Genomic DNA, 27,717 nt, shown 5'->3' with positions numbered 1-27,717 from the left:
CAGTTAATTTTTGTATTTTTAGTAGAGATGGGGTTTCACCATATTGATCAGGCTGGTCTCAAACTCCTGACCTCAGGTGATCCACCCACCTTGGCCCCCCAAAGTGCAGGGATTACAGGCATGAGCCACCGCGCCTGGGTCTGGAATTCAAATTTTTTAACAGAAATCTAACTTTGTAACATATTACAAAGTCTAGAAACTGCCTTAAAACAACTACATGGTCAGTAAGACCCTCCCAGTCCCCTTTTGTCTTAACCTTAACTCATCTGCCTGTAGCTTTCCAGGACTCTGTAGCTTCTCTCAGCAGAAAGGCTTCTTCCATGACTGGAGTGAGCAGGCTAGAACACCTGCAGGAGAGGCTCTCCAGAAAAAACTAACTGGACCTTTAAAAACCTACTTGTACAGTCTCAATATAAGCCTTAGCTTTAAGTCACTGGGCTCAAGCTTTAATTTCCATGTTAGAGTTGCTCACTTGGTTTTTGAAACTAAGTGTTTGAAAAATCCAAAAAAATTACTCAAACAGTGTTCATATAAGGGAAGAAAATTTTAAGGTGCTTATATTTTATACCTTAATAAGAAAAGCAAAAGTATTTCTATCAGAAAATAAATGTATTATTTTATTAATTCCATTAAAAATCATGCAGCAAACATTTAGTCATATGGAAACACTTCCACACAGTACCAAGTTTCATCTCATAAAATTTAGCATAAAACTCAGAAATCAAGACAACAGAATTTGAACACAGATATTCGCTGTCAAAAATTTACCCTGCGAAAAAAAGGAACTGATGTTTTCATGAATCTATGTAACTCACCAATTATCTACCACATTTTCTTGTGGAAACGTATTCATTTTCTACAGCAAAAATGGAATACAGATTTTTCCTCTTCTTTTTCTTGGTAGCATTCTAAAAGCTAAGCTTGAAATTCTGTTTGAAATCACCCAGCCATTAAAAACTACACCTGGCTGGGTGCGGTGGCTCATGCCTGTAATCCCAGGCGGGTGGATCACGAGGTCAGGAGATCGAGACCATCCCGGCTAACACGGTGAAACCTCATCTCAACTGAAAATAGAAAAGGTTAGCCGGGCGTGGTGGCGGGCGCTTGTGGTCCCAGATACTCCGGAGGCTGAGGCAGGAGAATGGCGTGAATCCGGGAGGCAGAGCTTGCAATGAGCGGAGATGGCGCCACTGCACTCCAGCCTGGGCGACACAGCGAGACTCCATCTCAAAAAAATAAATAAATAAATAAAAATAAAATAAAAACTACACCTGAGAAAATTTGTAAACTCACTCTGGGAAAGAAAAAGGTAAGTGAAAATTTTTAACAAATGAAATATACGATTAATTTTTTTGAATCCCATGTCTTTTATGCCCTTTGTAAATATTTTTCTACCTTTCAAGCCCTACTAATATAATGTAACTTACGGCTAAAAAACCGGTGAAAATAAGTGAACAAATCTCTTCAAGGTGACAAATCCAGGAATGGCAGCGCTGGTTAAATAACAGATGTGTCTGACTCATGTTTCAAGTCAGGCCATTCAATCACTTGAGAGATCCTGCACCCACTCCTGCTCACTTATGTGCTCAAGAACCACCCATTCAGGAGACACTGCACTATTTTTCGGTGACTGCCCCAGGTGCATTTTACTTTGCAAGCTCTTACACCATCTCACTGGAGTCAGTTTGTTGTTGTTTTTGTTGTTTGTCTTTCGGGATACTATTTTTTTTTGGTCACATATTTTTCACTGTTTTTTTACTCTTTTTCTTTTACTATATTTATTTCACTATCTTCTGCTCCCTTACAGAATCCAGGGGGCAGAAGTTATTTCTTTGTTTGCTCCTCATTACCAGCATCTGGTTGGCTGACAAGCAATTTGTCTCCATGAAATGGAAACTAGGTTGGTAGAAGACAATTTATTCATTATTATTACTATTATTATTATTATTATTATTATTATTATTATTATTAGACGGAGTTTCGCTCTTGTTGCCCAGGCTAGAGTGCAATGGCAGGAATTTGGCTCACCGCAACCTCTGCCTCCCAGGTTCAAGTGATTGTCCTGCCTCAGCAACCCCGAGTAGCTGGAAATTCAGGCATGCACCACCACGCTTGGCTAAGTTTTTTGTATTTTTAGTAGAGACGGGGTTTCTCCATGTTTGTCAAGCTGGTCCCAAAGACAATTTTAACATATCAAGGGGTTGGTTACCTTTTCAAAATAAGAGTACTCCAGGAGATTCCTCTCAGCCCCAGGGTATCCACTTGCCCCCTTAACAGGATACACTCCATACCTCAGGTCGTCCTATGGGAGAAAATAAACCAGAAGCTGATATCCACTAGACACTCTAGCTGACATAACCATGGCAGATATCTCGGTTTATCCCCAGATAATACTGAAACCCAGAACCAGGAAAAAACTAAACAGTGGCTGAGGACACATCATCCCATAAATTTTCCAAGGCAGAACTCTGGCCCAAAAAAATTCTGATAACATCTCTGTGCCTAGAAAGATAAAAGGAAAAGACACACAGAGATTTTTTGCAATACCGTGTCAGGGGATTATTATTTGCTTTCTTTTCATGGAAAATATTTACAAACAGATAACAAACCTTCTTAAAAGCACCATTTGTCTGGGTGTGGTGGCTCACGCCTGTAATTCCCACACTTTGGGAGGCCGAGGCAGGCGGATCACCTGAGGTCGGGAGTTCGTGACCAGCCTGACCAACATGGAGAAATCCTATCTCTTCTAAAAATACAAAATTAGCCAGGCGTGGTGGTGCACGCCTGTAATCCCAGCTACTCGGGAGGCTGAGGCATGAGAACCTCTTGAACCCGGAGGCAGAGGTTGTGGTGAGCCGAGAATGTGCCTTTGCAACAAGAGCGAAACTCCATCTCAAAAAAAGAAAAGAAAAGAAAAAAGCACTATTTAATGCTTTGCCAAAAAATAATTAATTAAAATATGGTATAAAAAAGTACACTACAAACTAAGTGGCCAGGCCTGGTGGCTCACGCCTGTAATCCCAGCACTTTGGGAAGCTGATGCGGGCGGATCACCTGAGGTCAGGAGTTCGAGACCAGCCTGGCCAGCATGGTGAAACCCCGTCTTTACAAAAACACAAAAATTAGCCAGGTATGATGGCGCACACCTGTAATCCCAGCTTCTAGGGAGGCTGAGGCAGGAGAATTGTTTAAATCCGGGAGGTGGAGGTTGCGGTGAGCCGAGATCGCGCCATTGCACTCCGGGCTGGGAGACAGAGCGAGACTCCATCTCAAAAACAAAACAAAACAAAACAAACAAAAAAATACAAATACGTGATCATGTGAATTAGGGAGGAAAAGCTGGCATTTGGGAACCCCAGAAGAAATTGGAAATTTAGTATCTTACTGCAAGCAAGAATGAGGCTGGAGTAATGAGGGATGGGGGTTAGACTTAAGACCCTGCTTGGGACCCAGGTGAAAAATGCAGCAGAAAATCAGTTGCCTGTGGAGTGTGAAAATAATTAAGTGGCAGGCAATTAGACTGAGGTGTCTCTAGTCCCTGGGTTCCGACTTTAATTAAAAAAACTAACTGAGGCGCATTATTTTTAATTATTACATTCAGAGAAACAAAATTCAGGCTTCACCAACTATAAACTGCCAATTGAGCTCCGATTACATAACCAGGAAATTTTCACCTTTAATGTACAAATTAAGAAACCATGTAACTGTACCTAACCAATTACTAAATTTGGTTTTCTTCATCATGCATTTTACAAAAGACTTTCTTTCAAGCCTCTCCCATAGACCACAAACTACAAACCATAGCTTGGTGCTCTACAATTCTAGAACCACTTTTTGATTAAATTATTTAATCAGTTAATTTTTTTTTGAGACAAGAGTCTCCCTCTGTCGTCCAGGCTGGAGTGCAGTGGCACGATCTCGGCTCACTGCAAGCTCTGCCTCCTGGGTTCACGCCATTCTCCTGCCTCAGTCTCCTGAGTAGCTGGGACTACAGGCGCCCGCCACCACGCCTGGCTCATTTTTTGTATTTTTAGTAGAGACAGGGTTTCACCTTGTTAGCCAGGATGGTCTTGATTTCCTGACATCGTGATCCGCCCGCCTCGGCCTTCCAAAGTGCTGGGATTACAGGCGTTAGCCACCGCGCCCGGCCTAGAACCACTCTTTGATTAAATTCTTTTAATATTTTTGCAGTGACTCCCATTAACTTTTAATAGGAGATAATAGGAACTGGGAACCCCACGGAACAAACCTCTTCCCATTCATGAACCCGCACCCCAAGTCAGGATTCTCCCCTGACGACCCTCCCACGGTCCCTGCACAATCCGGTAGAGAAGCGGCGCTGCGGATGCAGAGATCCCCAGAGAGGGTCACTATGCAGGGAAGAGACACGACGCCCGCGGCCCGGCTGTCGGCGCAACCGCCATCTTATGGCTGAAGGCGACTGAGGACGAGCTGGGCAAAGAGAACTCGGGGCGCAGTTTGTGGAGCTGACTGCGGGGAGGCCTGAGTCCTGCCACAGCCACTTGGCACCGGTTCCAACCAGCCCTTCCCCTCACTCCGAACGTCGGACTCCGCACTCTCACCATTTCTAGGCTTACAGGGGGTCCCGGCGTCTTATCTGTGGATTCCCAATACCTGCAGGTCACAGGACCACAGAGGATGGGCCTCTAGGAGCAGAGGACACAGAGCAGTGAAGAGGAGACCTGGAGCTCCAGCTGCAGCGAGAGACAAAGAACCGGACAAATCCCGCCGCATTCCGGAAGCCGTCCTCTCCGCTTAAGCTGCGTGCCTGATTGGACAGTTCCCAGCCCAGCGTCGCTGATTGGATAACGTTTAAAACCCCACCCTCTCAGGCCCTGACTGACAGAAGATGTAATTAGATGCTGCGCTGAATGAAGAAAGAGTGACCGCCTAGGCTGCAGCCTTTTCAGGCAGGGCTTCCTCCCTGAGCTGAGATAGGCCCACCCCAAAGGGTATTTGCATTCAACTTTGTGTATAAGGTCATATGCATTTGTAAATAATATATCATATGGCTATACATAAATGAAAAGGATATAATAACAAATGTTTTAAAATTTCAGGTTTTTTACCTTCCGGGCATTTATGGTCCTTTGAGCAGGAGGCCTGAGATTTTAAAAAGGAGGTAATCCTCTGAAATAAAATGTGAACCATATGTGAATTTTGAATTTTCTAGTAGCCAAACAAGAAAATTAAAAAGAAACAAGAGGCCAGCACGGTGGCTCATGCCTGTAATCCTAGTACTTTGGGAGTACAAGGCAGGCAGATCAAGAGGTCAGGAGTTTGAGACCAGCCTGGCTAACATGGTGAAACCGCGTCTCTACTGAAAATACAAAAATTAGCCGGGCGCGGTGGCGGGCATCTGTAATCCCAGCTACTCAGGAGGCTGAGGCAGGAGAATTGCTTGAACCCGGGAGGCGGAGGAGGTTGCAGTGAGCAGAGATCGCGCCACTGCACTCCAGCCTGGACGGACAGAGCAAGGCTCCGTGTCGGCGGGTGAAAAATATAAAGAAAAGAAACAAAAGGATAGGGGAGGTGGCTCACGCGTGTAATCCCAGCACTTTGAGAGGCTGAGGCTGGTGGATCACGAGTTCAAGAGATTAAGACCCTCCTGGCCAACATGGCTAAACCCTGTCTCTACTAAAAAAAAAAAAAATACAAAAATTAGCCGGGCGTGGTGGCGCATGCCTGTAATCCCAGCTACTGGGGAGGCTGAGGCAGGAGAATCGCTTGAACCCGGGAGACAGAGGTTGCAGTGAGCCAAGATCGCGCCACTGCCCTCCAGCCTAGTGACACAGTGAGACTCCGTCTCAAAAAAAACAGCAACAATGACAACAACAACAACAAGGAACAGGTTGAATTGATTGTAACAATGTAATTAACCTAATATATACAAAATATCATTTTAATGTGTGAGGAATATGTAATTATTAATGAAGTATATAAATATTTGCAACTAAATTTTTGAAAATAACTCTGTGTTTTACCTTTCTAGCATATTGCTGTTCAGACCAGGCACATTCCAGGCACCCAGGAGCCACACGTGGTAGCTCTGATGTCGGTGATGTGAAGGGCCAGAGGCAAAGGAAGGGCCTCTCCCTACTAACATCTGTCTTCAGTTCGGAGGTTGGAACAGATAGTGGCCATAGAAAGAGCTGAGAGCAGCAGAAATAAAATAACCACAGGTAAACCACTGCTTACCACCTGTTGCCCACCTTTCTTTTAGAGATTAGGCTGTGAACATAGGATGATGGAGCTTAGGAGAAAAAAACCTCTGTGTCTTCAGTTGTGCCCACACTCTTGAACTCCAATGTTTAGATACGGAGAAAATAGATTAAAGGAAAACTTATTTTGCTATTTGCGAGGCTGTGGTTATCTGTTTTCTCCTGTGGTGTGGGGACTGTGCGAATATAAACACCAATCACATGCATACATGTCTCCCTGTATTTCTGCATTACCCAACATTCTCTTTCAAGACATCCAACTTTAAATTAGGGGAAGAAATCAATACCTAGAGGGTGCCCACTGTTAGAAGGCAAGAAGTAATCAACCTGTCACTGAATCCTGGCATCCTATCTGCACTGGTACATGTATTAGTTAGCTTTTGCAGCGTAACAAACCATCCAAAACTTACTAGTTTATAATTAAGATGATCAGCCATTTAGGCTGGGCTGAGTGGGGCCGTTCTTCTGGTATCAGCTGAGCTCTTTCAGACTTGTATCATCAGCTGCTTGTTGACTAGCCAGCTGTACTTCTGGGGGTGATCTTCTGCTTCTGGGGCTGTCAACAGGGGCACCTTGCTTCTCCTCCCCATGGTATCTTATTTTTAAGCTTGTTAACATGGGCTTTATTCATGGAGATTGCAGCATTCTGAACGAAAAACAGAAGCATTCAAGACCATTTGCGCCTGGGCCCCAAACCAGCCCACTGTCATGCTCCCAAGTTTCTACTGCCCTGAGCAAATAAGGCCAGCCAGATCTAGGGTTTGGAAGACAGATTCTGGATCTTGATGGAAACAGCTGTAAAAGCACCTGACAATGGGCATAGATACAAGAGGGAAGAAAAATTGCTGCCATTTGGCAATCAGTATCAGTCTACCTTTTTTGCATATGTGATTTATAGTACTTCTCCACATCAACAAACATGTCCAAAGACCCACGAGTAGTAAGTGACTGGGCTAAGACTCAAGATCAACTTTACCTGACACCAAAGCCCATACACCTCCATAGATCATACTACTAAACTAGCTGCCCTGCCCTAGACCCTTGAAATCCTGGAGAGTGACACTTCTACAGAATAAGTCAGATTCCTTTTAAGTCTGTGTTCATATACTACTGTTTATCACTGGAAATAATCCTCTTAAGAAATTGCAGAAGAGTCCAGGTGCAGTGGCTCATGCCTGTAATCCCTACACTTTGGGAGGCTGAGGTGGGTGGATCATGAGGTCAGGAGTTCGAGAGCAGCCTGACCGACATGGTGAAACCCTGTCTCTACTAAAAATACAAACATTAGCCAGACGTGGTAGCATGCACCTGCAATCCCAGCTACTCAGGAGGCTGAAGCAGGAAAATTACTTGAACCGGGGAGGCAGAGGTTGCAGTGAGCTGAGATCATGCCATTGCATTCCAGCCTGGGCAACAGAGCCAGACTCTGTATAAAAAAAAAAAAAAATTGCAGAAGAACACAGTAGCTCACACCTATATTTTTAGCACTTTGGGAGGCTGAGATGAGAGAATTATGTGAGCTCAGGAATTCCAGTGCAACCTGAGTAACATAATAAGATTTTGTTTCCAGGACAAAAATGAAGAAATTAGCCAGCCATGGTGGTGCATGCCTGTAGTTGCAGCTAGTTAAGTGGCAGAGGCAGGAGGATTGCTTGAGCCTGGAAGGTCCATGCTGCAGTGAGCCATGACTTGTTACACCACTGTAACCAAAACTGGGTGATAGAGTGAGACCCTGTTTCAAGAAAAAAAAAAAAAAAATTGGAGAAGCATTTTGAAAAGACATGGAATAATTTTGGGAGAAAGATGAAGGATGAGCTTAGAAAATCAAAGCTGAGACCAGGCACGGTGGGTCACGCCTGTAATCACAGCACTTTGGGAGGCTGAGGCGGGCAGATCACGAGGTCAAGAGATCGAGATCATCCTGGCCAACCTGGTGAAACCCTGTCTCTACTAAAAATACAAAAATTAGCTGGGCATGGTGGCGGGCGCCTGTTATCCCAGCTACTCAGGAGCCTGAGGCAGGAGAATTGCTTGAACCCAGGAGGCAGAGGTTGCAGTGAGCCGAGATCGTGCCACTGCACTCCAGCCTGGCAACAGAGCACCTTTCTCTCTCACAAAACAAAAAAGAAAAAAGAAAAAAAATCAAAGCTGAACAGTACATTATTTATTTTTCATCATAGAAAATACTTGAAAACTTTTAAAGAAAAGAAACTTTAGGCTGGGAGCGGTGGCTTATGCCTGTAATCCCAGCACTTTGGGATGCCAAGGCGGGTGGATGATCTGATGTTAGGAGTTGGAGACCAGCCTGGCCAACATGGTGAAACCCCGTCTCCACTAAAAATACTAAAATTAGTTGGCTGGGTGTGGTGGCTCACGCCTGTAATCCCAACATTTTGGGAGGCCGAGGCAGGTGGATCACTTGAGATTAGGAGTTCAAGACCAGCCTGGCCAACATGGTGAAACCCTGTCTCTACTAAAAATACAAAAAATTAGCCAGGCGTGGTGGTGGGTGCCTGTAATCCCAGCTGTTCAGGAGGCTGAGGCAGGAGAATCGCTTGAACCCAGGAGGTGGAGGTTGCAGTGGGCCAAGATCATGCCATGGCACTCCAGCCTGGGCAACAAGAGCGAGACTCCATCTCAAGGAAAAAAAAAAGAAAATTAGCTGGATGTGGTGGCAGGTGCCTGAAATCCCAGCTGCTTAAGAGGCTGAGGCAGGAGAATTGCTTGAACCTGGGAGGCAGAGGTTGTAGTGAGCCGAGATCATGTCATTGCACTCCAGCCTGGGCAACAAGAGTGAGACTCTATCTCAAAAAAATAAAAGAAAGAAAGAAAAAAAATGCAATGAGATAGACAGCAACACATTTATAGTAGTGGACTTCAATACTCCACTGACAGCAGTAGACAGAGAATCAAGACAGAAAGTCAACAAAGAAACAATAAACTTAAACTATACCCTAGAACAAATGGACTTAACACATATTTACAGAACATTCTACCCAACAACTACAGAATGTGTATTTTTATCAGCACATGAAACATTCTCCAAGATAGACCATGTGATAGGCCACAAAACAAGTCTCAATAAATTTAGGAAAATTGAAATTATAACAAGTAATCTCTCAGATCACGGTGGAATAAAACTGGAAATCAACTATGAAAGAAACCCTCAAAACTATGCAAATACATGGAAATTAAATAATCTTTTCCTGAATAATCATTTGCTCAACAATGAAATCAAGATGGAGATATAAAAGCTCTTTGAGCTAAATGATAACAGTGACAAAACTTATCAAAAGTTCTGGAATACAGTAAAAGCAGTGCTAAGAAGAATGTTCATAACAATGCCTACATCAAAAAGTCTGAAAGAGGCCGGGTGTGGTGGCTCACGCCTGTAATCCCAGCACTTTGGGAGGCCGAGGCAGGCGGATCACGAGGTCAGGAGATCGAGACCATCCTGGCTAACACAGTGAAACCCCGTCTCTACTAAAAATAGAAAAAATTAGCCGGGCGAGGTGGCAGGCGCCTGTAGTCCCAGCTACAAGGGAGGCCGAGGCAGGAGAATGGTGTGAACCCCGGGGGGTGGAGCCTGCAGTGAGCCGAGATCGCGCCACTGCACTCCAGCCTGGGTGAAAGAGCAAGACTCCGTCTCAAAAAAAAAAAAAAAAAAAGTCTGAAAGAGCTCAAATTTAAAAATCTAAGCTCATACCTCTAGAATCTAGAGAAACAAAAACAAACCAAACCCTAACCCAGCAGAAAAATAAATAACAAAGATCAGTGCAGAACTAAATGAAATTGAAACAAAAATTTCAAAAGGTAAATGAAAAAAGTTCGTTCTTTGATAATATAAATGAAATTGATAGGCCATTAGCGAGATTAACCAAGAAAAGGAGAGAAGATTCAAATAAACTCAATTTGAAACAAAACAGGATCCATTACAAGCAATCCCACAGAAACACAAAAGATTATTTAAGGCTACTATGAACATTATGAAATGCACAAACTAGAAAACCTAGAAAAGGTGAATAAATTTCTGGAAATATACAATTCTCCTAGAGTAAACCAGGAAGAAATAGAAACTCTAAGCAGATCAATAACAAGTAGCAAGATTGAAACAGTAATAAATAATTGCCAACAAAAAATACTCTGGGACCAAATGGATTCACAGCTGAATTTTACCTGCCATTTAAACAAGAATTGGTACCAATTCTACTTAAACTATTCAAAAAAATAGAGTAGGAAAGAGTTATTTCTAAATCATTCCATGAAGCCAATATCACCCTAATACCAAAACCAGGAAAAAATATAACAAGAAAGGAAAACTACACACCAATATTCATGATGATCATAGATGCAAAAATTCTTAACAAAATACTAGTCAACAAAATACAATAGCATATTAAAAAGATAATACACAATGATAAAGTGCACCTCCTACCAGAGATATATGCATGGTTTAATGTACATAAGTCAATAAATGTGATACACCACATAAACTGAATTAAAAACAAAAATTATATGACCATTTCAATAGATACAGAAAAAGCTTTTGACAAAATTCAGCATCTCTTTATGATTAAAACCTTCAGCAAAATCAGCATAGAGGAGACATACCTTAAGGTAATAAAAGTCATCTATGACAAACCCACAGCCAGTAATATACTGAACAAGGAAAAGCTGAAAGCATTCCCCCTGAGAACTGAAACAAGAAAAGGATGACCACTTTCACCACTTCTATCCAACATAGTACAGGAAGTCCTAGCCTGAACATTCAGACAAGAGAAAGAAATAAAGGACATCCAAATTGGTAAACAGGAAGTGAAGCTATTACTGTTCACTGATGGTAAGATCATATACGTAGAAAACCCTAAAGACTCACCTGAAAAGCTTTGAGATGTGACAAATAAATTCAGTAAAGTGAAACCCCGTGTCTACTAAAAATACAAAAAAATTAGCCGGGCGTGGTGGCGGGCGCCTGTAGTCCCAGCTACTCAGAGAGGCTGAGGCAGGAGAATGGCGTGAACCCGGGAGGCGGAGCTTGCAGTGAGCTGAGATTGCGCCATTGCACTCCAGCCTGGGCGATAGAGGGAGACTCCGTCTCAAAAAAAAAAAAAAAAAAAAATTCAGTAAAGTTTCAGGATACAAAATCAATGTACACAAATCAGTAGCACTGCTATACACCAACAGCCACCAAGCTGAGAATCAAATCAAGAACACAAACTCTTTAACAACAGCTGCAAAAAATAAAATAAAATAATCAGAAATATACCTAACCGTGGCCGGGCATGGTGGCTCACACCTGTAATCCCAGCACTTTGGGAGGCCTAGGTGGGTGGATCACCTGAGGTTGGGAGTTCAAGACCAGCCTGACCAAGATGGAGAAACCCCATCTCTATTAAAAATACAAAATTAGCTGGGCATGGTGGCACATGCCCTGTAATCTCAGCTACTCGGGAGGCTGAGGCAGGAGAGTTGCTTCAACCCAGGAGGCGGAGGTCGGGGTGACCCAAGATCATGCCATTGCACTCCAGCCTGGGCACTGAGAGCGAAACTCCATCTCAAAAAAAAATAATAATAATAAATAAATAAATATACCTAACCGAGGAAGTGAAAAATCTCTAAAAGAAAATCTACAAAACACTACTGAAAGAAATCACAGATGACACAAACAAATGGAAAAACATCTGATGTTCATGGATGGGTAGAGTAAATATTGTAAAAATGACCAACCTACCAAAAGCAATCTACACATTCAAGGCAATTCCCATCAGAATAACATCATTCTTCACAGAACTTGAAAAAACAATTATAAAATTCTTATGGAACCAAAGAAAACCACGCATAGCCAAAGTAAAACTAAGCAAAAAAAAACAAATCTAGAAGCATCACAATACCCAACTTAAAACTGTACTACAAGGCTATAGCTATCAAAACAGCATGGTACTGTTATAAAAATAGGCACATAGAGCAATGGAACAGAATAACAAACGGAGAAATAAAGCCAAATACTAACAGCCAACTGATCTTTGACAAAGTAAACAAAAGCACGAAGTGGAGAATGAATGCCCTATTCAACAAATAATGCTGGGATAATTGGCCAGGTACATGTAGAAGAATAAAACTGTATCTTCATTTCTCATAGAAAAATCAACTCAAGATGAATTAAAGACTTAAATCTAAGACTTGAAACTAACAATTCTAGAAGATAACATCAGAAAAACTTTTGTAGACATTGGCTTAGGGAACGACTTCATGACCAAGAACCCAAAAGCAAATGCAACTAAGATAAATAAATGGGACTTTGATTTGTAATGAAAATCAAAAGCACGATGCAATACCACCTTACTCCTGTAAGAGTGACCAGATTATGCCATTGCACTCCAGGGCAACAAGAGTGAAACTTCATCTCAAAAAAAAGAATGGCCATAATTTTTTTACTTTTTGAGATGGAGTCTCGCTCTGTCGCCCAGGCTGGAGTGCAGTGGCGCGATCTCGGTTCACTACAAGCTCTGTCTCCCGGGTTCATGCTATTCTCCTGCCTCAGCCTCCCGAGTAGCTGGGACTACAAGCGCCCACCACGAAGCCCGGCTAATTTTTTTTTTTTTTTGTATTTTTAGTAGAGACAGGGTTTCACTGTTTTAGCCAGGATGGTCTTGATCTCCTGACCTCGTGATCTGCCCACCTCAGCCTTCCAAAGTGCTGCAATTACAGGGGTGAACCACTGCACCCAACCTTTTTTTTTTCTTCAGACTTGAGTCTTGCTCTATTGCTCAGGCTGGAGTGCAGTACGATCTTGGCTCACTGCAATCTCCGCCTCCCAGGTTCAAGCAATTCTCATGCCTCAGCCTCCCGAATAGCTGTGATTACAGGCACCCACCACCATGCCTGGCTAATTTTCATATTTTTTTAGAGATGGAGTTTCACCATGTTGGCCAGGCTGGTCTTGAACTCCTGACCTCAATTGATCCACCTACCTCAGCCTCCCAAAGTGCTGGGATTACAAGCATGAGCCATTGTGCCCTGCCAAGAATGGCCATAATTAAAACAAAACAAAATAAAATAGACATTGGCATGGATGTGGCAAAAAAAAAAAAAAAAAACACTTTTACACTTTTGGTGTGAATATAAACCAGTGCAACCACTATAAAAAAACAGTATGGAGATTCTTAAAAGAACTAAACATAGAACTAATATTATATTCAGCAATCCCACTACTGAGTATCTATACACAGAAAAAGAAGTCATATAAAAATGAAACTTGTGGGCCAGGCGTGGTGGCTCACGCCTGTAACCACAGCACCTGGGGAGGCCTAGGCAGGTGGATCACCTGAGGTTGGGAGTTAGAGACCAGCCTGACCAACATGGAGAAACCTTGTCTCTATTAAAAATAAAAAATTAGCCAGGCATGGTGGCACATGCCTGTAATCCCAGCTACTCGGGAGGCTGAGGCAGGAGAATTGCTTGAGCTGGTGAGGCAGAGGTTGCAGTGAGCCAAGATCACGCCATTGCACTCCAGCCTGAGCAACAAGAGCAAAACTGTATCTCAAAAAAACAAACAAACAAAAAACAAACAAAAAAAGAAACTTACAACACACGTATTTATAGCAGCACAATTGGCAATTGCAAAGATATGGAACCAGCCTAAATGCCCAACAACCAATGAGTAAATAATGAAAATATGGTATATATAATACTACTCAGCCATAGAAAAAAACAACATGACATTTGCAGCAACATGGACGGAGTTGGAGACCATTATTCCAAGTGAAGTAACTCAGGAATGGAAAACCAAATATTGTATGTTCTCACTTATAAGTGAGAGCTAAGCTACGAGGCTGTAAAGACATACAAATTATATAATGGACACTAGAGACTTGAGGAGAAGGATGGGAGAGGGTGAGGAATGAAAGACTACACATTGAATACAGTGTACACTGCTCAGGTGATGGGTGCACCAAAATTTCAGAAATCACCAGCAAATACCACCTGTACCCCAATAACTATTAAAATAACAAGAGCAAAGAAACCCATAAGTTTAAGTTTATATACGCTAGCATTTTTTTTTGTTTAAGAAAGTGTCTCACTCTGTGACTTCGGATGGAGTGCAGTGGCTCCATCATGGTTTGCTGTAGCCTCAACCTCCTAGGCTCAGGCAATCCTCCTAACTTAGCCTCCTGAATAGCTTGTATTCCAGGTGGAGGGCACTATGCCTAACTAATTTTTGTATCTTTTGTAGACATGGGTTTCACTATGTTGCCCAGGTTGGTCTCGAATTTCTGGGCTTAAACAATCTTCATGTCTTGATCTCCCACAGTGCGGGGATTACAAGTGTGAGCCACCATGATTTACTAGAATCTTATTTTTATATGATGTTTAAAAAACTAAATAGATTTAGATCTGTTACTTAACAGAAAATTTGAGAAAAACATCTTTTTTAAAAAATATAAAATTGTTTTTGTCACAAATACTGATATGAAACTTTTCAAAATTATTTCCTTGAGATTTCACTAAAAATTTGCTTGTTCAGAGTTAATGTAATTAATGTATGTAATTAAAACTACTAGATGTAAGAAAAACAACTCTGCATAGGATGTATAGACAAGTAAATAATACTTTTTGATAAAAAAATTGGGAACACTTCCTCTAGTTTGTGTTGCGGGAAGTCAGGGACCCCGAACGGAGGGACTGGCTGGAACCGAGGCAGAAGAACATAAATTGTGAAGATTTCATGGACATTTATCAGTTCCCCAAATTAATATTTTTATAATTTCTTATGCCTGTCTTTACTGCAATCTCTGAACATAAACTGTGGAGATTTCATGGACATTTATCACTTCCCTAATAATACTCTAATAATTTCTTATGCCTGTCTTTACTTTAATCTCTTAATCCTGTTATCTTTGTAAATTGAGAATGTACATCACCTCAGGACCACTATTGTACAAATTGATTGTAAAATATGTGTGTTTGAACAATATGAAATCAATGCACCCTGAAAAAGAACAGAATAACAGTGATTTTCAGGGAACAAGGGAAGATAAACATAAGGTCTGACTGCCTGCAGTGTCGGGCAGAATACATTCATGTTTTTCTTCTTGCAGGGAGCCTATAGACAGACATGTGAGTAGGAGAAGTATCACTGAATTCTTTTCCCAACAAGGAATATTAATAATTGATAACCCTGGGGAAGGAATGCCTTCCTGGGGGTAGGTCTATAGATGGTCACTCTGGGAGTGTCTGTATTATGTTGTTGAGATAAGGACTGAAATATGCCCTGTTCTCCTGCAGTACCCTCAGGCTTACTAGGATTGGGAAATTCCAGCCTGGTAAATTCTAGTCAGACCGGTTCTCTGCTCTTGAACCCTGTTTCCTGTTAAGATGTTTATCAAGACAAGGTGTGCACAGTGGGACATAGACCTTCATCAGTAATTCTAATTTGCCTTGCCTTGTGATCTTTATTGCCCTTTGGAGCATGTGATGCTTGTGACATACTCCCTGTTTGTACACCCACTCCCCTTTTAAAATCCCTAATTAAAAACTTGCTGGTTTTGTGGCTCGAGGTCACCATCACAGTCCTACTAATATGTGATGACACCCCCAGAGGCCCAGCTGTAAAATTTCTCTCCTTGTACTCTTTCTCTTTATTTCTCAGAGTGGCTGACACTTAAGGAAAATAGAAAAGAACACGGAAATATTGGGGGCTGGTTCCCCTGATAAGTTTGAAATTAGAGATTGTTGAAAAATGAAAAAATAAAAAGAATAGAGACAAAATAGAATATGAAAAGTTAAAGAATTAACTATAAAAGATTGTAAAACATGTATGGAAATCTAGAGTGGTCAAAAGTGAAAAATTTGGTGGATTTATTTATAAAGTTTTATTAAAATGAGTTTTAGTATAGATAATACACTAATACAAAACTAGAAATTGATTTTCTCTGGAACAAAAGTTTTATGTATTAATGATATGACAAAGTAAAATATTTTTGTTCACTTTTTGAACAAATTTGAAAACAGAGTAGAGAGAGAATTTTTTTCATGCTGTCTTTCTCAGGTGTTTTAATTGGAAAACTCAATCTCTTATATCAAGTGGTAATGGTTTTGTTTTTTAAAATCCTTTTATTATCACTTTTTTTAAGTGAATGACTATTATTTTATGGTGACACATGATCTTATTTTGGTAAAGCATTTTAACCCTTTGACTTTTTTTTTTTTTTTTTTTTTGAGACTGAGTCTTGCTCTGTCACCCAGGCTGGAGTGCAGTGACACGATCTCAGGTCACTGCAATCTCTGCCTCCTGGATTCAAGCAATTCTCCTGTCTCAGCCTTCTGAGTAGCTGGGATTACAGGTGCCTGCCACCACACCCAGCTAAGTTTTGTATTTTTAGTAGAGATGGGGTTTCACCATCTTGGCCAGGCTGGTCTTGAACTCCTGACATCATGATCCACCTGCCTCAGCCTCCCAAACTGCTGGGATTACAGACATGAGTCAACATGCCTGGCAACCCTTTGACATATTTGACAAGCTTCACAAAATCACATTTTCAGCTAAAAAATTGTCTATTTTTTATCCCAAAGTTTTGGATGTTACAGAGGGCCAATGCAGCATCCCAAAGAGTGAAGAACAGAATTATCTGATATGGTAAATTACATGGAAAACATTGTTAAATTAAAAATGTTTGATCAAACTTTTATTTTAATAAATGTTATTAATATTTAGTCCAAAGGCCGGGTGTGGTGGCTCAAGCCTGTAATCCAGTACTTTGGGAGACTGAGGCAGATGGATCATGAGGTCAGGAGATCGAGACCATCTTGGCCAACATGGTGAATCCCCGTCTCTACTAAAATACAAAAAATTAGCTGAGCATGGTGACACATGCCTGTAGTCCCTGCTACTTGGGAGGCTGAGGCAGAAGAATCACTGGAACCCAGGAGGTGGAGATTGCAGTGAGCCACTGCACTCCAGCCTGGTGACAGAGCGAAACTCCATCTCAAAAAAAAAAAAAAAAAACAAAAGGCCAGGCATAGTGGCTCACACCTGTAATCCCAGCACTTTGGGAGGCCAAGGCGGGTGGATCACGAGGTCAGGAGATTGAGAACATCCTGGCTAACATGGTGAAAACCCATCTCTACTAAAAATACAAAATATTAGCTGGGTGTGGTGGTGGGCACCTGTAGTCCCAGCTACTAGGGAGGCTGAGGCAGGAGAATGGCGTGAACCTGGGAGGCAGAGCTTGCAGTGAGCCAAGATTGCACAACTGCACTCTACCCTGGGTGACAGAGCCAAACTCTGTCTCAAAAAACAAAACAAAACAAAACAAACAAACAAAAGAAGTATTCCAAAATTGTATACATCCTTCCTCCCTCCCTCCCCACCTACGCTCTTTCTCTCTTTCTTTCTTCCTTTTTTTGTCTTGCTCTGTCACCCAGGCTGGAGTGAAATGGTGCAATCTTGGCTCACTGTAACCTCTGCCTCCTGGGTTCAGGCGATTCCTCTGCCTCAGCCTCCCAAGTAGCTGAGACTACAAGTGTGTGCCACCACGCCTACCTTTTTTTTTGTATTTTTCGTAGAGATGGAGTTTCACCATGTTGGCCAGGATGGTCTTGATCTCCTGACCTCATAATCCACCCACCTTGACCTCTCAAAGTGCTGGGATTACAGGCATGAGCCACCACACCTGGTCTACAATTTCTAAAAATCTAATATATCTGAGTATATGCTATTAGTCATAATTATGGCTATTATGATAAATTATTGTAGGCAGCAGATATTATGAACTTCTTTTCATTTGTTCCCTTATAACCATTTCAAATCATTTCTACAGTTAACAGGTTAATTCTGATGTAGTTTCTAAAAACTTCAAAAGCATGCAAAATTCTAGAATATCGTGTCTTTAAGGCGGTTTATGAAAAGATAAAAATTGCCCAGACAAATTGAGTACAGGTTTCTGATAATTTGAGGATCATATTGTTTGGACTGGGTAAGGATTACATGAGTTCTAATGAAGAGATTGACTCATAAAATTTATAACCCAGGCAAAATAAATATTAATTAAATATTTTGAAAATACTCTGTCTCATATTTATGGTAAATCAGCTAGTACTGAATTTTTCAGATATGTCATTTGAATAAACTCCGTGGTTTAAGTCAATTACCTATGACAGTTATCAGTGCAATGCACCCAAATTGGAGAAACAATGCCTAGTATTTAAGAGGAAATAAATTTTACGTTAAGTGTGGACTCATGGAAAACCTAGAAAGCCAACAGCCCCTTATTTATTCCTGAGTTCTTATAGCTTCCATTATTGAAAGTGCTGTATTCCATTAAATATCACAGATGAGATAAAATAATCTAAATTAAATATAAATTAGGCTGGGCATGTGGCTCACGCCTGTAATCCCAGCACATTGCAAGGCCAAGATGGGCAGATCACCTGAGGTTAGGAGTTTGAGACCAGCCTGACAAACATGGTGAAACCCCATCTCCACTAAAAATACAAAAGTTAGCCAGGCATGGTGGTGGGCACCTATAATCCTAGCTATTTGGGAGGCTGAGGCAGGAGAATTGCTTGAACCTGGGAGGCGGAAGTTGCAGTGAGCTGAGATCACACCATTGCACTCCAGCCTGGGTGACAAGAGTGAAACTCCATCTCAAAAAGAAAACATAAATAAATAAATATAGGGCCAGGTGCACTGGCTCATGCCTGTAATCCCAGCACTTTGGGAGGCCAAGGCATGTTGGGAGCAGGCCCCCCAAAATCTGGCCATATACTGGGCCCAAAACTGGTCATAAAATCTCTGCAGCAAAGTAACATGTTCATAATGGCCCTAATGCCCACGCCGGAAGGTTGTGGGATTGCAGGAATGAGGGCAAGGAACACCTGGCCCACCCAGGGTGGAAAACTCTTTAAAGGCATTCTTAAGCCACAAACAATAGCATGAGTGATCTGTGCAACTCCTGTTGCAGTTAACTAGCCCAACCTGTTCCTTTAATTTGTCCCATCCCTTTGTTTCCCATAAGGGATACTTTTAGTTAATTTAATATCTATAGAAACAATGCTAATGACTGGTTTGCTGTTATTAAATATGTGGGTAAATCTCTGTTTGGGGCTATCAGCTCTGAAAGCTGTGAGACCCCTGATTTCCCACTTCACACCTCTATATTTCTGTGTGTGTGTGTGTGTCTTTAATTCCTCTAGCACCGCTGGGTTAGGGTCTCCCCAACCGAGCTGGTCTTGGCAAAGGCAGGTGGATCACCTGAGGTCAGGAGCTCGAGACCAGCATGGCCAACATGATGAAACCCCATCTCTACTAAAATTACAAAACATTAGCTGGATGTGGTGGCAGGAGCCTGTAACCCAGCTACTTGGGTGACTGAGGCAGGAGAATTGCTTGAATCTGGGTGGTGGAGGTTGCAGTGAGCCGAGATCATGCCACTGCACTTCAGCCTGGGCAAGGAGCAACACTCCGTCTAAAAATAAATAAATAAACAAGCATAAATAAAAAAAAATGAAGTGTGTGTGTTTGCATGTGTTGGGGGGTGACTATTCTAAATTATTAAAATAGGTTATGACATCTTTCTTTTGTCAAACATATAAACATGAGAAAACAATCAAAACTGCATGTTTTCTGCTATCCCATGGGCCATTTAAACATTTACACAGAAATTTTATTCAATTGTCCCTTATACTGCATGTTTTCTTGCAGTAGAAAAGCTTTCTGATGCAAGAAATCTGCTGTTATACCAGTAGCTAAAAGGATATAAGGAAATGTTTCTCTCATGGGACATTTCTGAAAAAGTCTCCAATGATAAAGATACTTATTTCACTAGACAAATTTTTAAAATGGTAAATAAGGTATAATGGATACAATACTATGAGAAAAGCTAACTAAATTGACTGGATTGCTTTTATAATTGCAGATTGATGACAATCATATACACTTAGAGTGAAAAAAAATGTGTTGACCCTCATAAAATAGTCACTGGAAGGCCTATGCACCTAAAAATAGATCCTCATATATCTTCTGTTACTGAAGTCTAGTATGACTAAATGCAGCAAGACTTTAATGCATTATGATGAAGCATATTTTCACCAGGTAAAGAAAGCCTTTTAACAGTCTACTGACAGAGGACAGTAAGTCTTTATAATCTACAACCCAGAGATTAAATCTGCTTGCCATCTACACTGCAGTAAGACTTCAGGACCTTGAACCCTGGGTTCATAATCTCACAACTCAGAAGCAGACCTCCAAACTCTTACAATTTTATGCCCATTGGAGATCTTAAGGAATGTTTCTCCTCAAAAGGAGATGTCATCCTTGATGTAGATCGCTATTTTCACAAAATCAAAAATCAAGACATTTCTGCTATCATGACACTCTTAGTTCACTGTTTTTTGTTTGTTTGTCTGTTTTTGGGTTTTTTTTTTTTTTGCCTCTGCAAACAAAAGAAATAAAAGGCTGGCATGGTGGCTCATGCCTGTAATCCCAGCACTTTGGGAGGCTGAGGCAGGTGGATCACCTTAGGTCAGAAGTTCAAGACCAGCCTGACCAACATGGAGAAACACCATCTCTATTAAAAATACAAAATCAGCTGGGTGTGGTGGCATGTGCCTGTAATCCCAGCTACTCAGGAGGCCGAGGCAGGAGAATTATTTGAACCCAGGAGGCAGAGGTTGCAGTGAGCTGAGATCGTGCCATTGCACTTCAGCCTGGGCAACAACAGTTAAACTATGTCTCAAAAAAAAAAAAAAAGGAAAAGAAAAAGAAAAAAGGGATCTCTTGTGTGCACTCATGGGTTTTATTTTTATATGTAGAGGATTTTGCAGTCAACCTTATCTATGAACAAACTTATGCCTTGATAGATTAAAGATGAAGGGCCAATGTGGGTGAGACATTTTAATGGGACATTTGTTGCCTCAGAACATCAGAAACAGAATATTGGTCCATTGCTCCTAACTTACTTCACAAGTTAAAGAGAACTTATTCAGAATAGGATAAAGAGCATTGCCAGGAGGCCATTACTCTTCTGAATGAGCACATCTGGTAGGTTATTTTTTTTCCATGGTTTAGAGTAAATGAGACAATGGTTAGAAATTTATCCCCCATAATAGGGCTCTATAGCAGATTCTAGTCTAAGAATTATGGATACACTATTGTAGAAAGTAAAAAGTTTCCTCTTCAAAATTTCCTTTCTTGTTAAAGAATAATTTGTAAGTATTAAAAGTAATAGTTTCTTTTAAAGACTAACTTCCTTCAAGCCTCCTTGCTTTGTGCTAATAACTCTTTGTTAAGCCCTATCCAATGTAGCTGCTAGACATGCTCACAGGCACATGGTACATTCTATATCCTTGTACCTTAACAAAGATATTTGTGCTGGACATGTTCACAGGCACGTTCCAGCTCACAGCCTATGCTCCTTCCCTATTTGGCATAAACAACTTCCTCCTTTCCTTTGTTCTCCTTTGCCTTTACCTATTTAGGAAAGTTTTAAATTATTAGCCAGTTAGGTTAGCTTAGATTGTGTGGTCCAGCTCCATCTAATGGAGACAGGATGCAGTAGCAGGGACAAGCTGCATAAGGGATAAAAATTGTTTCCCTCCTTTGTTCAGGTGTGCTCTTGCCATTGTTCCATCTGGGGAGCACCCTTTCTGCAGAAAGTAAAATTGCCTTGCTGAGACAATTTTTTGTCTGAATGTTAATTTTTCATTGCAGTACCAAGGAACAAGCATTCTGTTTTTAAATAAACATTTTACTTATAACAAATATAGACTTTAAATTTTCCTCCTAAGTTTGTTCTAAATAATAGAATTTCTCTAGATTACTTACTGGATAAACAGAGAAGTATCTGTGCAGTTGCTAATACTTGTAGTTGCACGTGGAGAAATACATTATTACAGAGATTCACTTGTAGGGGATTAATGAACAGTCTGCCTGGTTGAAATGAGCAGGCCATTTGTCTAGTTAACTATTTGATCTATTTAATTTCAGTTGGTTGTTCATGGGAACCCTGGCCAAAAAGCATACTTAAAAGTTGTGATATTATTCTTCTGATAAAAATTGCTTCCCTCCTTTGTTCAGGTGTGCTCTTGCCAGTCAAACCACCATGGAGAAACCCCATCTTTACTAAAAATACAAAATTAGCTGGGTGTGGTGCTGTGATAGTCAAAATAGTGTCTCCATTTTGCAGTGTATTCTCACAAAAGTTATAAATGTTTGCATGTAGTCATCTCTAGAATGTCAAATGGTCTCTCTCTCTCTCTTTTTTTTTTTTTTTTTTTTTGAGACAGAGTCTTGTTCTGCCACCCAGACTGGAGTGCAGTGGCTTGATCTTGAACTCTTGACCTTGTGATTCACCCACCTCAGCCTCCCAAAGTGCTGGGATTACAGGCATGAGCCACCACACCCAGTCCAAATGGTCTCTAACTGCCATTAAAAAAAACCTCAAAGACATATGTGACCATGGGGACACCATAAACTATGAATGACATTATAAGGACAAAAACCCAAAATAATAGAAACTGAGAGTGGCAATAAGACCCCTGAGTTTTGGTTGCACTTTGACCTATGTGAGAACTTAACCTAAAGGAGAAAATGTTTTTTTTTTTTTTTTTTTTTTTTTTTTTTTTGAGACGGAGTCTCGCTCTGTCGCCCAGGCTGGAGTGCAGTGGCGCAATCTCGGCTCACTGCAAGCTCCGCCTCCCGGGTTCACGCCATTCTCCTGCCTCAGCCTCTCCGAGTAGCTGGGACTACAGGCGCCCGCCACCACGCCCGGCTAATTTTTTGTCTTTTTTTAGTAGAGACGGGGTTTCACCATGGTCTCGATCTCCTGACCTCGTGATCCGCCCGCCTCGGCCTCCCAAAGTGCTGGGATTACAAGCGTGAGCCACCGCGCCCGGCCAGGAGAAAATGTTTTAAACAAAATTATTGAAGGCCATCATTCTGGACCGAGGCACTAGGGCCAAACAGACCAAACCAAACCAAATGGAGTCACTCATGGTAAATGGGACATAATCAAACTGAAAATTAAAGGAAATAGGAAGATCTTTAGGATCTACAGGCCAGGTTTTGTTTTTCTTTTGTAAACAGCAGATTTGAATACAAGGAGGTCCCCTCTACTGTAATCCTTTAAAAAACTAATAACCTGAAGTCTTTGTTTCCACTTTTCAAAATCCACAGTTCTGCTATTTTAAAGTGGAATTTGAGACTAATTAAGTACTTTTTGTTGTTGTTGTTGTTGTTTTTGACATGGAGTTTCACTCTTTTTCTTTTTTTTTTTTTTTTTTTGAGACGGAGTCTCGCTCTGTCGCCCAGGCTGGAGTGCAGTGGCGCGATCTCGGCTCACTGCAAGCTCCGCCTCCCGGGTTCACGCCATTCTCCTGCCTCAGCCTCTCTGAGTAGCTGAGACTACAGATGCCTGCCACCACGCCCGGCTAATTTTTTGTATTTTTAGTAGAGACGGGGTTTCACCGTGGTCTCGATCTCCTGACCTCGTGATCCGCCTGCCTTGGCCTCCCAAAATGGAGTTTCACTCTTATCACCCAGGCTGGAGTGCAATGACACGATCTCAGCTCACTGCAACCTCTGCCTCCTGGGTTCAAGGGATTCTTCTGCCTCAGCCTCCTGAGTAGCTGGGATTAGGGGCGCCCACCACCATGCCCAGCTAATTTTTGTATTTTCAGTAGAGATGGGGTTTCACCATGTTGGCCAGGCTGGTCTCAAACTCCTGACCTCAGGTGATCTTCCTGTCTCAGCCTCCCAAAGTGCTGGGATTACAGGCGTGAGCTACCACGCCCAGCCTAAATAAGTACATTTTTTTATGATGACAGAGTGAGATCATTATCTAAAGTTCTGGTCTATTTCTCAACATTGAGGAGATGTCCAAAAGGGAAAAATTATTAAATTATAGCCTAAAGCTCTTTCCTATTGTGTTTAATTTTGGTTAATCGGTTTTTTTTTACATATAGTAAATGGAAACCTAACTGGATATGTAAATAGACTGTAACCCATTTTTGTACTAACTGCTGTGTTGTTGCCAATAAGAGGACATAAGAGGACATCAACTGTTCAAACCATGTTCAAATAAGGCAAATTCCTGGCTTTAATCAATCTTGCTGTTTCTGTACCTCACTTTCATTAATTATCTGAATGTCACTTTGCTTTTCTGTCCATAAATATTTTTCCACCATGTGGCTGTGCTGGAATCTCATTGAGCATACTGTGGATCCACAGTCCGCCTGATTTGCAAATTATTCATTGCTCAATTAAACTCTGTTAAATTTAATTTTAGTTCTCTAAAGTTTTTTTTCTTTTAAAAGTTTTCCAATTTTTTCTATGATGAAAAATATATAATGTGTTGTTCGGAATTTTTTTTTTTTTTTTGAGACGGAGTTTCACTCTTGTTGCCCAAGCTGGAGTGCAATGGTAGGATCTTGGTTCACTGCAACCTCAGCCTCCCGGGTTCAAGTAATTCTCCTGCCTCAGCCTCCCGAGTAGCTGGGTTACAGGCACTTGCCACCAAGCCTGGGTGATTTTTTGTATTTTTAGTAGAAACAAGGTTTCACCATGTTAGCCAGGCTGGTCTCAAACTCCTGACCTCAGATGATCCACCCACCTCAGCCACCCAAAGTGCTGGGATTACAGGTGTGAGCCATTGTGCCCGGCCCAAACTTTTTCTATGATGAAAAATATATAATGTGCTGCTGGGCTTTGATTTTTTTTTTTTTGGAGATGGAGCTTTGCTCTTGCCACCCATGTTAGACTTCAATGGCAGGATCTCCACTCACTGCAACCTCTGCCTCCTGGGTTCAAATGATTCTCCTTCCTCAGCCTCCCAAGTAGCTGGGTATACAGGTGAGCACCACCATGTCCAGATAATTTTGTATTTCTAGTAGAGATGGGGTTTCGCCATGATTGGCTAGGATGGTCTCGAACTCCTCACCTCAGGTGATCCACCCACCTTGGCCTCTCCAAGTGCTGGGATTACAGGCATAAGCCACAATGCCCTGACAGCTTTGATTTCATAAACTCAGTCCTTAGCTATTTTTCCAAATTATTTTATGGCCTTTCAAATTGCTTCTGCAATTTATTGTATTTATTTATTTATTTTGAGACAGGGTCTCACTCTATTACCCAGGCTGAAGTGTAATGGTGTAACAAATCATGGCTCACTGCAGCCTCGACCTTCCAGTCTCCAGCAATCTTCCTGCCCCAGTCAACTGAGTAGCTGGGACTACGGACACGCACCATTATGCCTGGCTAATTTAAAATTTTTTTTCATGGAGACAAGATTTTACCATGTTGCCAAAGCTGCACTTGAACTCCTGAGCTCATGTGATTCTCCCATTTCAGCCTCCTAAAGCACTACGATTACAGGTTTAAGCCACCATCTGCTTCTGGAATTTCTTGAGAGAATTATTCTCAATAATAAACAGGACCATATGGGCATGAATCTAAAGAACATCTGTCCTCTATTGTAGAAGTTCCACTCTCCAGGATTTCAAAGGATTAGGGCAGATTGTGTAATACTGTTATCTATGGTGGTGCATGGGCTTTGAAGTCAGACAGAATTTATTCTGAATCTCACCTCAGCCACTTAGTAGCCGTTAGTCTTTGGACAAGTTTCTTTCTGTGGAAGAGTTCTATAAACCACATACATTAAAAAGGGCAGAATAATAATGATTACCAAAATGGTAGCAATTTTTCATCCTCCTGTATTCTTGCCCATTGCCAGGTGCTTTTACAGTTGTTCCATTGAGATCCAGAATCTGTTTTCTGAACACTAGATCTGACCTGTGGACATGACAGTGGGCTAGTTTGGGGCCCAGGCTCAAATGGTCTTGAATGCTTCTGTTTTTATTTCAGAATGCTGCCACCTCCATGGGAAAAACCCATGTTGGCCAGTCAGAGAATAAGATACCATGGAAAGGAGAAAAAAGTTGCCCCTGTTGACAGCTCCAGAAGCAGAAGCTCAATCCCAGAAACACAGCTGCTTAGTCAACAAGTAGCTGATGATACACGTCTGAAAATGCTCAGCTGAGACTAGAGAAATGGCCCCACTGAGCCCAGCCCAAATGGCTGACCATTTCAATTATGAGCTAATAAGTTTTGGATGGTTTGTTATGCTGCAATAGCTAACTAATACATGCACCCAGTGCAGACAGGATGCCAGGATTTAATAACAGATTCAGTACTACTTACCTTCTCACAGTGGACACCCTAAAGGTACTATTTTTTCCTCTGATTTAGAGTTGGATGTCTTGTAAGGTAATACTGATTAATGCAGAAATACATGTAGACATTGTATGCATGTGATTAGTGCCTATACCCACACAGTCCCTCATACCACAGGAGAAAATAGACAACCACAGCCTGACCATAAGGGCCAAGGCCAAATAGCAAGATAAGCTTGCCTTTAATCTAATTTTTTCATATCTAAAAATTGGAGGTCAAGAGTGTGGACAGGCCTGAAGACATAGGGTTCTCTTCTCCTGTGGCCCCATCATCCTTTGTTCACTCTCTGATCTCTAGAAGGAGGGGGGGCAACAGGTGGTCAGCAGTGGTTTACCTGTGGTTATTTTATTCCTGTTGTCCTCTGCTCTTGTTTTCTTTTTTTCGTTGAGACGGAGTCTTGCTCTGCCACCCAGGCTGGAGTGCAGTCACCCAATCTCGGCTCACTGCAACCTCTGCCTCCCAGGTTCAAGAGATTCTTCTGCCTCCTGAGTAGCTGGGATTACAGGCATGCGCCACCATGCCCAGCTAATTTTTGTATTTTTAGTAGAGACGGGGTTTCACCATGTTAGTCAGGCTGGTCTCGAACTCCTGACCTCGCAAGCCTCCCACCTCCGCCTCCCAAAGTGCTGGGATTACAGGCGTGAGCCACTCCGCCCGGCCTGCCCTCTGCTCTGTCTATGGCCACTATCTGTTCTACCCCCAGAACCGAAGAGAGATGTTGGTAGGGAGAGGCTCTCTCCTCACCTCTGGCAGAAAAGGGATGTTCAGGTCGTTCACCCTCCTGATGTCAGAGCTGCACGTCAATGTAGCAGCTATTGGCCCTGTGTTGCTACTGGGTGCCTGGAATGTGCCTGGTCTGAACTGCGATGTGCTAGAAAGGTAAAATACGAGTTAGTTTCAAAGGTTTAGTTCCATATATATAGAAACACTTCATTAATAATTACATATTTCTCACGTATTAAAATGACAATATTTTGGATATATTGGGTTAAATTGTTACATCAATTTCACCTGTTCTTTGTTTCTTTTTAAAAACAGAGCTAAACTCTTTTTAAAGTTTGGCTACAAATTAGCCAGGCGTGGTGGCCAGCGCTTTTTATCTCAGCTACTTGGGAGGCTGAGGCAGGAGAATCGCTTGAACCTGGGAGGCAGAGGTTGCAGTGAGCAGAGATCGCGCCATTGCACTCCAGCCCAGGCGACAGTGTGAGACTCCGTCTAAAAAAAATAAAAATAAAAAATAAAGTTTGG

At 41.7% G+C, this 27,717-nt stretch overlaps 2 protein-coding genes across 10 annotated transcripts in view; one reads left to right on the top strand and one right to left on the bottom strand.

Annotated features, from left to right (window-relative positions):
* Positions 1-4,781, bottom strand: part of ZNF738 (zinc finger protein 738) — a 30,652-nt gene extending 25,871 nt beyond the window's left edge. For 6 of the 9 annotated variants that reach the window (XM_063616305.1, XM_063616306.1, XM_063616312.1 and 3 more), the window contains exons 1-2: positions 4,584-4,760; positions 2,210-2,302 (exon numbers count right to left, since the gene is read on the bottom strand). In XM_063616305.1, coding sequence (XP_063472375.1) covers positions 2,210-2,302; positions 4,584-4,586 — 96 coding nt within the window. In that variant the 5' untranslated portion in view covers positions 4,587-4,760. Of the gene's footprint in view, positions 1-2,209; positions 2,303-4,583 lie in introns of all 9 variants that reach the window. The other 3 variants (XM_063616304.1, XM_063616308.1, XM_063616307.1) reach the window with 1 other exon arrangement.
* LOC129459384 (zinc finger protein 85-like) overlaps positions 1-27,717 on the top strand; it is a 385,447-nt gene that overhangs the window by 318,982 nt on the left and 38,748 nt on the right.

This window comes from Symphalangus syndactylus, chromosome 13 (assembly GCF_028878055.3).
Source record: "Symphalangus syndactylus isolate Jambi chromosome 13, NHGRI_mSymSyn1-v2.1_pri, whole genome shotgun sequence".
In the NCBI taxonomy this organism is placed as follows: domain Eukaryota; kingdom Metazoa; phylum Chordata; class Mammalia; order Primates; family Hylobatidae; genus Symphalangus; species Symphalangus syndactylus.
Note: the sequence above shows the minus strand (reverse complement) of the source record. Positions and strands in the feature narration are given on the sequence as shown.